At 44.9% G+C, this 13752-nt stretch overlaps 1 protein-coding gene across 2 annotated transcripts in view; it reads left to right on the forward strand.

Moving 5' to 3' along the window:
- Positions 1-13752, forward strand: part of ARID1A (AT-rich interaction domain 1A) — a 593039-nt gene that overhangs the window by 484940 nt on the left and 94347 nt on the right. For both annotated transcript variants that reach the window (XM_069224049.1, XM_069224050.1), the window contains exons 15-17: positions 5790-5934; positions 6098-6220; positions 6300-6408. In XM_069224049.1, the coding sequence (XP_069080150.1) occupies positions 5790-5934; positions 6098-6220; positions 6300-6408 (377 nt within the window). The remainder of the gene's footprint in view (positions 1-5789; positions 5935-6097; positions 6221-6299; positions 6409-13752) is intronic.

Genomic DNA, 13752 nt, shown 5'->3' on the forward strand with positions numbered 1-13752 from the left:
ACAGGTGGTAGCTAGGGCAGCCGAATTCCATAATGTCTCGCTACATTCGGAGCCTATTGAGGAGGACTTCCTCTTTAACACCCTGTCCTCCACCCATAGCCATTATCAAAGCCTTCCCATGCTTCCAGGAATGCTAAGGCACTCAAAACAAATATTTCAAGAGCCAGTTAAAAGCAGAGCCATAACTCCAAGGGTGGAGAAAAAATACAAGGCCCCGCCCACAGACCCTGTTTTTATTACATCACAACTGACACCAGACTCAGTAGTTGTGGGGGCAGCTCGTAAAAGAGCCAACTCGCATACATCAGGCGACGCACCACCTCCGGACAAGGAGAGCCGCAAATTTGATGCAGCGGGAAAAAGGGTTGCAGCACAAGCGGCAAATCAGTGGCACATCGCCAACTCGCAAGCACTCCTGGCGAGATACGACAGGGCTCATTGGGATGAGATGCAACATCTCATCGAACACCTCCCCAAAGAGCTCCAAAAACGAGCGCAACAGGTGGTGGAAGAGGGACAAAGTATCTCGAACAATCAGATACGGCCTTCCATGGATGCAGCGGATACAGCTGCAAGGACAATAAATACTGCAGTCACGATAAGGAGGCACGCATGGCTGCGCACATCTGGGTTCAAACCCGAAATACAACAGGCTGTGCTCAATATGCTGTTTAATGAACAGCAATTGTTTGGGCCGGAGGTCGACACTGCAATTGAAAAATTAAAAAAGGACACTGATACAGCCAAAGCCATGGGCGCACTCTACTCCCCGCAGGGCGAAGGCACATTTGGCACATTTCGTAAAACAACTTTTAGGGGAGGGTTTCGAGGTCAACCCACAGAAACCAGCACCTCACAAACAAGACCACCTACCTACCAGGGACAATATCAAAGGGGAGGTTTTCGGGGACAATACAAAGGGGGCCAATTCCCAAGAAACCGGGGAAAATTTCAAGGTCCCAAAACCCCTCAAAATAAACAGTGACTCACAAGTCACACAACCCCTTCACACAACACCAGTGGGGGGAAGACTAAGCCAGTTCTACAAATCTTGGGAGGAAATAACAACAGACACTTGGGTCTTAGCAATTATCCAACATGGTTATTGCATAGAATTTCTCCAACTCCCTCCAAACGTCCCACCGAAAACACACAATATGTCAAAACAGCATATAGACCTTCTAGGACTAGAAGTTCAGGCATTGCTGCAAAAGGACGCAATAGAACTGGTACCACGTCATCAAAAGAACACAGGAGTTTACTCACTGTACTTTCTAATACCAAAAAAAGACAAAACTCTAAGACCAATACTAGATCTCAGAACACTAAACACCTACATCAAATCAGACCACTTTCACATGGTCACATTACAAGACGTAATCCCACTGCTCAAACAGCAAGACTACATGACAACATTAGATCTAAAAGATGCGTATTTCCATATACCGATACATCCTTCGCACAGGAAATACCTAAGGTTCGTATTCAAAGGAATACATTACCAATTCAAAGTGTTGCCATTCGGAATAACAACTGCGCCAAGAGTCTTTACAAAATGCCTAGCAGTAGTAGCTGCACATATCAGAAGGCAGCAAATACACGTGTTCCCTTACTTAGACGATTGGTTAATCAAAACCAACACGCTAACAAAGTGTTCACATCACACAAATTATGTTATACAAATCCTTCACAAGCTGGGTTTCTCCATCAACTATGCAAAGTCACACCTTTTGCCGTGTGAAACACAGCAATACTTAGGAGCGACAATCAACACAACAAAAGGGATAGCCACTCCAAGTCCACAAAGGGTTCAAACATTTCACAAGTTAATACAGGCCATGTATCCAACACAAAAGATACAAGCAAAAATAGTATTAAAACTACTAGACATGATGTCTTCATGCATAGCCATTGTCCCATACGCAAGGTTGCACATGCGGCCCTTACAACAGTGCCTAGCATCACAATGGTCACAGGCACAGGGTCAACTTCTAGATCTGGTGTTGATAGACCGCCAAACATACATCTCGCTTCTATGGTGGAACAGTACAAATTTAAACAAAGGGCGGCCTTTCCAAGACCCAGTGCCAACATACGTTATAACAACGGATGCTTCCATGACAGGGTGGGGAGCACACCTCAATCAACACAGCATCCAAGGACAATGGGACATACATCAAAGAAAGTTTCACATAAATCACTTAGAACTGTTAGCAGTATTTCTAGCGTTGAAAGCATTCCAACCCATGATAACCCACAAATACATTCTTGTCAAAACAGACAACATGACGACAATGTATTATTTAAACAAACGGGGGGACACACTCAACACAGTTGTGTCTCCTAACACAAAAAATATGGCATTGGGCAATTCACAACCATATTCGCCTAATAGCACAATTTATTCCAGGGATCCAGAACCAACTAGCAGACAATCTCTCTCGGGATCACCAACAAATCCACGAATGGGAAATTCACCCCCAAATACTGAACACTTACTTTCAAATTTGGGGAACACCTCAAATAGATCTATTTGCAACAAAAGAAAACGCAAAATGCCAAAACTTCGCATCCAGGTACCCACACAGGTACTCCCAAGGCAATGCTCTATGGATGAATTGGTCAGGGATATTTGCGTACGCTTTTCCCCCTCTCCCTCTCCTTCCATATCTAGTAAACAGATTGAGTCAAAACAAACTCAAACTCATACTAATAGCACCAACATGGGCAAGACAACCTTGGTATACGACACTACTAGACCTGTCAGTAGTACCTCATGTCAAACTACCCAACAGACCAGATCTGTTAACACAACACAAACAACAGATCAGGCATCCAAACACAGCATCGCTGAATCTAGCAATTTGGCTCCTGAAATCCTAGAATTTGGACACTTAGACCTCACACAAGAATGTACGGAGGTCATAAAACAAGCTAGAAAACCTTCCACTAGACACTGCTATGCAAGTAAATGGAAAAGATTTGTTTATTACTGCCATAATGAGCAAATTCATCCATTGCATGCGTCTCCAAAAGATGTAGTAGGATATTTACTACATTTGCAAAAATCCAATCTAGCTTTCTCTTCCATAAAGATACATCTCGCCGCAATATCTGCTTACCTGCAGATTACTCATTCAACTTCCCTGTTTAGAATACCTGTCATTAAAGCGTTTATGGAAGGCCTAAAGAGAATTATACCACCAAGAACACCACCTGTTCCTTCATGGAACCTCAACATTGTCTTAACAAGGCTCATGGGTCCACCTTTCGAACCCATGCATTCTTGTGAAATGCAATACTTAACGTGGAAAGTTGCATTTCTCATTGCCATCACATCTCTAAGAAGAGTAAGTGAAATACAGGCGTTTACCATACAAGAACCATTTATTCAAATACACAAGAATAAAGTAGTTCTAAGAACAAATCCAAAATTCTTACCAAAGGTTATCTCACCGTTCCACTTAAATCAAACAGTAGAATTACCAGTGTTCTTCCCACAGCCAGATTCAATAGCTGAAAGAGCACTACATACATTAGACATCAAAAGAGCACTAATGTACTACATTGACAGAACAAAAGTAATTAGAAAGACAAAACAACTATTTATTGCCTTTCAAAAACCTCATACAGGAAATCCAATTTCAAAACAAGTTATTGCCAGATGGATAGTTAGGTGCATCCAAACCTGCTATCTTAAAGCAAAGAGAGAGCTGCCTATTACACCAAATGCACACTCAACCAGAAAGAAAGGTGCTACTATGGCCTTTCTAGGAAATATTCCAATGAACGAAATATGTAAGGCAGCAACATGGTCTACGCCTCATACATTTACTAAACACTACTGTGTAGATGTGTTATCTGCACAACAAGCCACAGTAGGACAAGCCGTACTAAGAACTTTATTTCAAACTACTTCCACTCCTACAGGCTGAACCACCGCTTTTGGGGAGATAACTGCTTACTAGTCTATGCACAGCATGTGTATCTGCAGCTACACATGCCACCGAACGGAAAATGTCACTTACCCAGTGTACATCTGTTCGTGGCATTAGTCGCTGCAGATTCACATGCGCCCACCCGCCTCCCCGGGAGCCTGTAGCCGTTTGGAAGTATATCTTCAACATTTGTACATTTGTAAATATATTACTTTAACCTTCATTTGGTACATACGTATTCATTCCATTGCATGGGCACTATTACTAGCATACACAACTCCTACCTCACCCTCTGCGGGGAAAACAATCTAAGATGGAGTCGACGCCCATGCGCAATGGAACCGAAGTGGGAGGAGTCCCTCGGTCTCGTGACTCGAAAAGACTTCTTCGAAGAAAAACAACTTGTAACACTCCGAGCCCAACACCAGACGGCGGACTATGCACAGCATGTGAATCTGCAGCGACTAATGCCACGAACAGATGTACACTGGGTAAGTGACATTTTCCTTATTACTTCCTCTGCTGTGGTAATTCCAATTACATAATCTTGTGACCAGTCCTTTTTAACTGTAATATATCCCTTTGATAGGGAATACCTAAAAATTATACTTAGGGGTCTCTCTCTGTCCTCATCAATCTTGGTTGTGCTACATGCACGTGTTCTGGTTTGTTTTTAAGACTGACTATAATTGCAATCTGGACATACTAAGTTGTAGATGTAGCTATGAAGATGAGCTCCTATATTTGGGCTACCTTCATCGGAGTGGCACTGCCTAGGGGAACACACCATCTTTAATTGTGTCATTTCACTATTGCAGCGCATGTCATTTTCATCATCTCTTGGCACCGTTATTCGTATCGCAGAGTACATAGATAAAATGTCCTTAAAGAAGGAAGCTGAGATGTACTTAAAGAAGCTGCACGTTTGGGAAGGTGGTTGTCAGTCCTTAAGTCCGTTAGTTGCAATCGCGTTTGCCTTCTCATGAGTTACCTACCACCTTGTATAAGAAAATGAGCTTGCCTTTGTATTTTATGTTTATAAACAATTACTGAAGAGCCGATGGTGGAGAATTAGAAGTTACTTTTAATTCCAGTTCCTCGTACTGTATGTCTTGTAATTCCTACATAACCTTCTTGCCTCTCTGGTAAAACCAGGAGAATGGTTTAGGTAATTGTCATCAAGATCCTTCCTGTCCTTTAATCATTGAAAAAAGCTGTGGTTTCGACGGCTCTCCCCATAGCATGGTCATTTTCTTTGTCCAATCATGGTAAAGCTACTTGAATCCAGAGTTTTTTTTTTCCATTTAAGAAGAACAGAATCAAATAGGATGCTTTTCAGTGTTTTCTGACTTTGGATCGGGGGGAGGGGGGATGTGTGATGGTAGACAAATACAGAAAAGGAAAAGATTGTGTTGTGATACATCGTGGGTGTTACTTATTCCTTTCACGCCTTCACCAAACACCAGGAACAAAAATGATGAAAAGTAGCTTGAGATGATGGAAGCCTAATGCTACATAGCATAAATGTGCTGTGCATGCATATCCACAGCACAAACAAGCAATAAGCCAATAATTACAGGTAACATTTTCCTTTCCAGTCCATTCCTTATTTAAAATGTTCGTTTTTAATGGATTGATAAAATAAGAGAGAAAATACCTTCATTACAGTATCAATTTGAATATATTTTTCTGCTATGAGAAAGTATTCTTTGGAGGAAAAAAGGTTCCAGGATCCTGAACCTTGGCAAAGATATTCATTGTGTATAATTTAATGAAGACACCTGTGATTGATTAGTGGCGCTTTTTGTTATCTTTCTACTGTTGAACTTGTTTCTTCTCCCATTGCTCCAGGAGCCGATCCTTATATGTCTTCTTCACAAGGCCCCAACAGTGGCATAGGGGATCCTTATAACCGTGCTGCAGGTCCAGGGATGGGGAACATGAGCATGGCTCAGCGACAGCACTACCCCTATGGGGGCTCCTATGACCGGGTGAGGTAAGTAATCCTGGTGATGCTTAGCTAAGTTTGTGTTTGGTGATCACTTCCCTTCCTTCTAAAAACGATTCAGTCTTTTTATATATTTTTTATTTTTAAAAAGCATATTCTGTTCTAGATTGCCATGCATAACAGTTTAACTTTGAAGCATGTTTTTGTACAGGGCGGAGCCTGGTTTGGGGCCAGATGGCAACATGGCGACTGGACCACAACAGGCAAACATAATGCCCTCAAGCCAAGAACCAGGGATGTATTCTCCGAGTCGCTATCCACAACAGCAGCAACGGTAAGAACTGACATGACCTCTTGCTTTTCTGATGCAGTTGCGAAGCATCATACTTTAAGCTGGTTCTCTTTTCCTCCAGACATGACTCCTATGGCAATCAGTTTCCTGCTCAGGGCACCCCTTCTAATAGCCCCTTTCCTGGCCAGCAGCCTGCCATGTACCAGCAGCAGCAACAGCAGCAGCAGCAGGTGAGCAGCAAAGAACGTCATCTTCACTTGTCGGGTCTACTACTTTTTAACTGTCTTTCCTTACACAAGTGCCATGCAGCTTGTACTTAGTTCGTTGCACAAAACATTTCATGTTCTGTCTGATACATATATACAGGCCCATATTTATACTCTTTTAGCGCTGCGTTTGTGTCATTTTTTGACGCAAAAGTGGCACAAACTCACAAAATACAATTGTATTTTGTGAGTTTGCGGCAAAAAGCGACACAAATGCAGCTAAATATGGGCCACAGTGTATTTGCTGTGATGCTTGCATGTCTCTGTTACAGAGATTTGCTAAAGAGATGTACCAGTGTTACGTGTACATATTTTTTAATAAGAAATCACTTGACGATTAACCTAGGACAGGTCCTCATTGATAGTCATGAAAATGAGAATATCTCCATCAGTAGGTGGCAGTTTTGGAACTCATGACAATCGACACATTTCTGATTTTGAAATGCATTTATCATTAAAAAATGGCTACTTATAGAAAGCATTTTCTGTTTTAAAATTGTAAGCATTTTGGCTGAGGTAATGCAGTGTTAGGTTGCATATATCCTACAATTTGGTGTTGGCATTCAAAATGTCACAGCTTTAGAGATTGCTTTGATTTCAAGAATGGTTACTTAGCTGAAACCCGTTGTGTTCTTTAGCATGCAGGTTTCCACCTTATAAGTCCCGCCATCAGATTTGTGAGTGAAGATTGCTGCTCTGTTTTGTAAACTGTCATAACCGGAAAATCAACAGTATATGCACTACACATACAAGAATATATGGTATTAACAGCCAAGATTTCTACTATGTGTCTGCCACCGAAAGAATCTAACTCAGTGCGTAAACAGTAGTATTCTGCATACTACCTTCCAGGTCATTTGAGAACAAATCTTGAAAGGGAAGGGGTTAGAAAATAAGCCATTGGAGTTTGTCCTTGATGTCACGCAGAGTTGGTGCAATCTGATCTACGTCTGTTTGTAATCTGTGTCTCCCTCAGGATCATAATGAAAACTGGTTGACGTGCCAGCATTTCAAGTTCAAATGGACCCTTGGGAACTTAATGTTGTCCGTTCTAAATTGTGTTACCCGACTTAGCCTACCCAAAAGGCTAATTTATTTCCTGGAAGGCAGCTTTCCTAGTGAACATAGCGTCCACATGTAGTTTTAGTGAAATTCTGGTCTGTGTAATAAAGAACAATATCAATTTTTTCACAAAGATAAGATTACGTTGTGGACTCATCCCAATTTCCTCCCTACAGTTGTATCTAAATTTCATGTTAACTATTTTTCTTCACGAGCGAAAAGCCACATACCTGCATATGATGTGGACATGTTGATCGCACTCTTTGTATTGGTAACAGCTGGTGTCAAGACTCAAACTGGTGCAGAGCATCGGACCCCAGACTTCAGTACAACATTGCCTACCAAGTATTGTACCTGAGCCCAAATGAGGGAAAAGGCAACATAAACTGGCAATGCCCGGTCTGCTTTTGGTGAAGCGCTGTATATGTTTCATTTGTTGTCGAATAGGGGTCCAAGTGTTTAAGTGGGGTAAAGATATGACGGAGTGGCCCTTGGTGAAGGAACCAGCATCTGTACAAGACTGCCTTGGATAACTCTGTGTATACTAGGTTGTGCACATTGCCAGAAAGAGAGCTTACACCTAACTGGAGATGCCCCTCCTCCAGATGAGTAAAGCAGAAAAGGTGACGCTGCATTAAAGGGAGTGGGGAAAAACACCCAGTGTAGAATTGCCACTGCCCTCTCACCACGACAGACACCATGGGGAGCCAAAGCATATGGCCAAGAACCTGCCAGAGCAGTATGGCAAAATGGGACCAAGAACATGTGGCAGAGGGCAAAGTGACCTCCATTGTGAACATATGATGCCCCATGGATTCCACGGAGTCTGCCTTCAGGAACGTAAACACCTGCATACTGCTTAGGCTATCTGGCCTCGTGGTACAGGTAACACATCACTTCATTAATGTCTCTTTCATTAGGGAGCGTTTGTTTGGCCCTGAAGGAGATAGACAGTTTGCTTGAGAAAATAAATAACGATATGGACACCACTAGGGCCATGGGCGTGCTGTGTTTCACAAACATCAGTCAAGAGAGGGTACCCAGGCTGCAAACCCTCTCTAAATGCAGAGATACCTGCAACACCAGTGTTTCCTGTAAGGCCAGGCATCCAAAGCCTACGGGAGAGATGGCTACTATGGAAGCAGTAGAGAAAAGGGTAGACACGGCTCTAGCTCTGGGTGTCTCTACCTCCAAACAGTGACTTGCCCACCATTTCCCCTGATCCCACTATATCAGCTCGAGAAGCATGAGAGTATTCTTTCTGCAGTCAGAGGGAATACCCTCAGACAAGTGAGTTCTCTGTGGTGTGGCGAGGTGCTGGTTGTGGTTCACACAACACTACCAAACATATCACATTATTAGTTAGTCAAGAACACCTAAGGCTGTTGCAGAAGTACAGAAGCTCTTTGCCAAGGTCCCATATAGCATAGTGCTTACTCACCAGCAGGGCCAAGAAGTCTTCTTCCTGTGGTCCTATTTCCCAAAAAGGATGGACTTTAAAGCCTTTGTTAGAACCCGGCCCTTCGACTGGTACATCCTCTTGGAGTACTGCAAAATTACCACCCTGCAGGATGTCATTTTTCTGCTCTGCACAGGGCGACCATGTGCCTCAAGGATGCCTACTTCCACATACCCATTCATCTGGCACTTCACCACACTTTGTGGTAAGTGGACAACACTACTATTGTAGAGTTCTCTCATTTATTGTCACAACAGCCCCAAGAGTATTCACCAAGTACTTGGTGGCGATAATGGCACGCATGCGTCTCAGTGGCATTCCTATACTCCCATACTTGAACGACTGGCTGGTAAAGAGCAGCACCCACAGGCAATGTCTAGTGCGCACTCAACATATAGTGTCTCTGTTTCATATGCTAGGGTTCGCTCTCAGCTAAAAAAAGATGCATATCCAACCCCACAACATCTAACCTTTTTTAGGGGCTGTAATAAACACCACAGCAGGGTTAAGTTTAAACAGCAACAAAACTGTTGGGAATGGTGGCTTAATGCATAGCAGTCGTGCCTCAAGCAAGATTACACATGTAGGTTAGTGAGACAATGGTCAAATGTGAATAGTCAGTGAGTGGAAAGATCTAGTGTTGGCGGAACCCAAAGCCTAAAGTAGCAGAACAGGAATTTGTTGCTGGGCAGGCCATTTCTTGACCTTCACCTGCAGTTGACAACCACCAAAATGCAGGACCATTGGATTTCCATCACAGCTTCCTAGAATCGACAGCTATACAATTAGCAGTCCGCGTTTTACACCCTAATTCAAGGGGAAATTATCCCTATAAAGACTGGCAACATGACCACCATGTATTATATCCAGAAACAAGGCATGGCCTGTTTGACGGCTCTAGCTTTAGAAAATTTGGCAGTAACATTCAGTTGTTGGTGGACCATATGCCTGGGGTGATAACCTACCTTCCAGAATTGCTAAGAGATGTATCCCCTGGTACGTCACAGATATACTTCCAGAAATGGGGCATGCCCACAGTCATCCTGTTTGCTGCCTTTGAAAACACAAAATTCCACTTGTAAATGAAGATGGCCAGGAAGCGCAGCATTGTTTATTTCTCACGTTTCCAGGCTGTCTTCATTTACATCCAGCTGTTGAAGAGCATAAATTCTTATGGCAACTAAGATTCTGAGCGTATAATGATATAAGTAAACAAAAAGAAAACAGTTTTTGTAAGTATTTTTTTTCACCTTTAGACAATTGCATGTAAAATAATGCACATACCATAAATGAAAAAGAAATGCAAATTAAACTAATCATCAGAAACACTCTGGTGACCACTGCAGATGTCTGTGAGACCAGAGTCACACAATTGAATCCTGGTTGGGGCAGTGCAGTAAAGTGACATACAAGTTACTTACCTTTGGTAATGATATATCTGGTAGAGACCTATTCTAGTTGCAAAATCCTCACCTTTGAATTCCCCACGCGTCAGTCTGGATCCAGAGATTTTTCTTTGAGCAATACCTCTGCGCGCCGTTAGGTAGCGTCGGTCGACTCCACTGGCTTCGTGGTCGCCGTGGTGACGTCGCAGTCATATATAGGTACCACCCCACCTTGCTGACGTCAGTTTCTTTTCATGACTTTCCACTCCTGTAGCGCGGAGCCATGAAGATATATCATTACAGAAGGTATGTCTGATAGAGACTTCTAGTTGCAGATTCCTCACCTTTGAATAGATACTGAAGCATCCCTGGTGGAGAGCTTCCAACCAGGATCACACCAAAAAGTCAAAGTAGCCGCCCCTGCGGACTAGACTGTCCAGGCAGTAGTGTTTGGTAAAAGTGTGCAGAGATGCCCATGTTGCTGCTTGACAGATGCCCAGGACTGGAACGCCCCGTGCTAGCACGGTGGTGGCAGCAGTAGCTCTGGTCGAGTGGGCAAGCAAACCTTTAGGAGGTTGCTTCTTAGCCAGAGTGTAGCACATTTTAATGCATAAGAGCACCCATCTTGAAATGGTCCTCTTCTACACTGCCTTCCCCTTCTTTGCACCCACTTATCCCACAAAGAGTTTATTGTCCACCTGGAAGTCTTTGGTACGATCTAGGTAGAGCGCCAACGCTCTTTTTGGGTCCAGACGGTGGAGTCTCTCCTCTTCATGTGAGGGATGTAGGGGTGCAAAAAAAAGGTAGGCAAAGTGATAGGCTGCCAGACATGGAAGGGTGTCACTACTTTAGGTAGAAAAGAAGCCCTTGTGCCAAGTACCACTTTGTCAGAGTGTATTGCCAGGAAAGGTGGTTTAGATGAGAGAGCCTGGAGCTCACTTCCTCTGCGGGCAGAGGTGATGGCAACTAAGAAGACAGTTTTTGATGGTTAATAGCCGTAAAGGGCAGTTGTGAAGCAGCTCGAACGGGGTACACATAAGGTATGTTAATACTAGGTTCAGATCCCATTGTGGCACGATGAACGGGGTAAGAGGAAAACAATGTGTGAGGACTTTGAAAAACATCCCAACAATGGGAGATTTGAATAAAGAAGGTTGATCTGTTAACCTCAAGATAGCAGAGAGATATCCCTTAAAGGTGCCCAGGGTGGAGCCCTGTTGAGCAAGGGAAAGAATAAAGAGAAGAACCTGAGAGAGAGGAGCAGATAGAGGATCAACAGATTTGTCGATGCACCATGCCACAAATTTCTTCCAACAATAGGCGTATACGGTTTTGGTTGAGGGACGCCTGGCTGCCAAGATAACGTTACAGACTTGGGTGGCAGGTGAAAAGACGTCAACTGTCGCCGCTCACTCACCATGCACGGAGGCAGAGGGTGGACAGGTTTGGGTGGATGACCCTCCCCCGTTGCTGCAACAGAAGATCCTCCTGAAGAGGCAATCTGATCGGAGGAGCTATGGCCATGCTCAAGAGCTCGGGAACACAGACCAGTCCGGAGCTACCAGGATCACATGGGCCCGGTCTTGCCTGATCTTCAGAACTCTAGGCAGAAGTGGTATGGGTGGGAAGGCGTACAGGAAACTCCAACGCGCAAAACAGCTGACATTGAGCGTTCCCTACGGAGACAAACAAGTCTAACCAAGGAAGAGACCTTGCGCCACCTACGGATGGAGATGCCATTCGTGATCGACCACGCATCGTCTTCTGAGTATGTCTGCCCTGGCGTTCAGGGAGCCCGCCAGGTGTTGAACCACCAGGGAAATGCCCTGATATTCCAGCTAAGTCCAGAGGCGAAGAGCCTCTTGACAAAGGGTCCACGACCACTCTACGTCTTGTTTGTTGCCGTACCACGTGGTAGTGGTGTTGTCTGTGAACACCTGCACAGCTTTCCCTTTGAGAGAGGGAAGAATTGATTTTAATGCTAGTCGAATTGCTCGGAGCTCCAGGAGATTGATATGGAGCCTGGTTTACGCCAGAGACCAGAGGCCTCCGATCTCCACCTCTCCCATGTGGCCCCCCCATCCCAGGAGTCTACTGTAAGATCTGGTTGAGGAAAGGAGAGGAACCTGCCTTTGACCTAATCCTGATTCGTTAACCACCACTGCAGGTCTCTCGCAGTTCCTTCTGAGATCTGGACCATGTCGGAGAGATTCACCTGATGCTGCGCCCACTGGAACTTCAGGTCCCACTGCAGAGCCCGCATATGCCATTTTGAACTAGCAGGATGCAGGAGGCCGTGAGGCCCAGCAGCCTCAGAGTCATTCTCACCGAAATCCAGGATAAAGGCTGAAACATTGGTATCATATCCTGAATATCCTGGACTTGCTTTTCGGGATGATACACCGGAAACTGCACTGTATCCAGAACAGCTCCAATGAAAGGCAGCGTTTGAGAAGGAGTCAGGTGTGACTTCGGCACGCTGATAGTGAACCCCAGTGAATGCAAAAGCTTTGCCGTAGTCTGGAGGTGGGAGACGACTGTCTGGTGGGAGTTCCCCTTCAACAGCCAATCGTTGAGGTGGAGGAAGACTGGAACCCCTAACCTGTGCAGATGAGCTGCCATCACTTTCGTGAACACCAGAGGGGCACTGGTAAGGCCAAAAGGGAGCACAGTGAACTGAAAGTGCTTGTGACCTACCATGAATCGCAGGTAACGTCTGTGGGCCGGCAAGATTGGGATGTGGAAGTATGCATCTTGCAAGTCCAACGCTACCATCAAGTCTCCTGGGTCCAGGGCAAATAGGACCTTAGCCAGTGTCAACATTTTCAACTTCTCCTTCTTGAGGAAGAGATTGAGGATCCGAAGATGTAATATAGGACAAAGACCCTTGTCCTTTTTCAGCACCAGAAAGTAGCAGGAATTAAAATCAAGACCTACTTCTGGCAGAGGGACCCTCTATGTAGCTCCTTTGCCAAAAGCGCTTGGACTTCCTTGCAGAGAGGTGCCATATGATCCTCCGATATGCGATTGCATGAAGATGGCATGGCTGGAGGAGATGTCTCGAAGAGGCGGGAGTAGCCCCTTCAGACGATCTGGAGAACCCACCTGTCCGAGGTAATGGATTTCCATTGGTGTACCTGCAGACTGGGGAGGTTTGGAGGCTGAGGAGGGGGTGGGGTGGTCTGAGCGACCCGTTGTCTCCCTGATCCCCGGGGCCGTGGGATCCTGAGTCCGCACAGGGGCCGTACAGCATGCTCGGCTCGATGGCCTGGTGGTTGGGTGCCCCTTCCGTAGCCACGAAAGGGGCGAGAGGCAGACTGATGGGGGTCTAGGAGCAGGCGACCGGGCAGTGGCTTGGGAATCCTTGAAGCGCTCAAGCGCTGAGTCCGCCTTGTCTCCAAA

This window comes from Pleurodeles waltl, chromosome 3_1 (genome assembly GCF_031143425.1).
Source record: "Pleurodeles waltl isolate 20211129_DDA chromosome 3_1, aPleWal1.hap1.20221129, whole genome shotgun sequence".
Taxonomy (NCBI): domain Eukaryota; kingdom Metazoa; phylum Chordata; class Amphibia; order Caudata; family Salamandridae; genus Pleurodeles; species Pleurodeles waltl.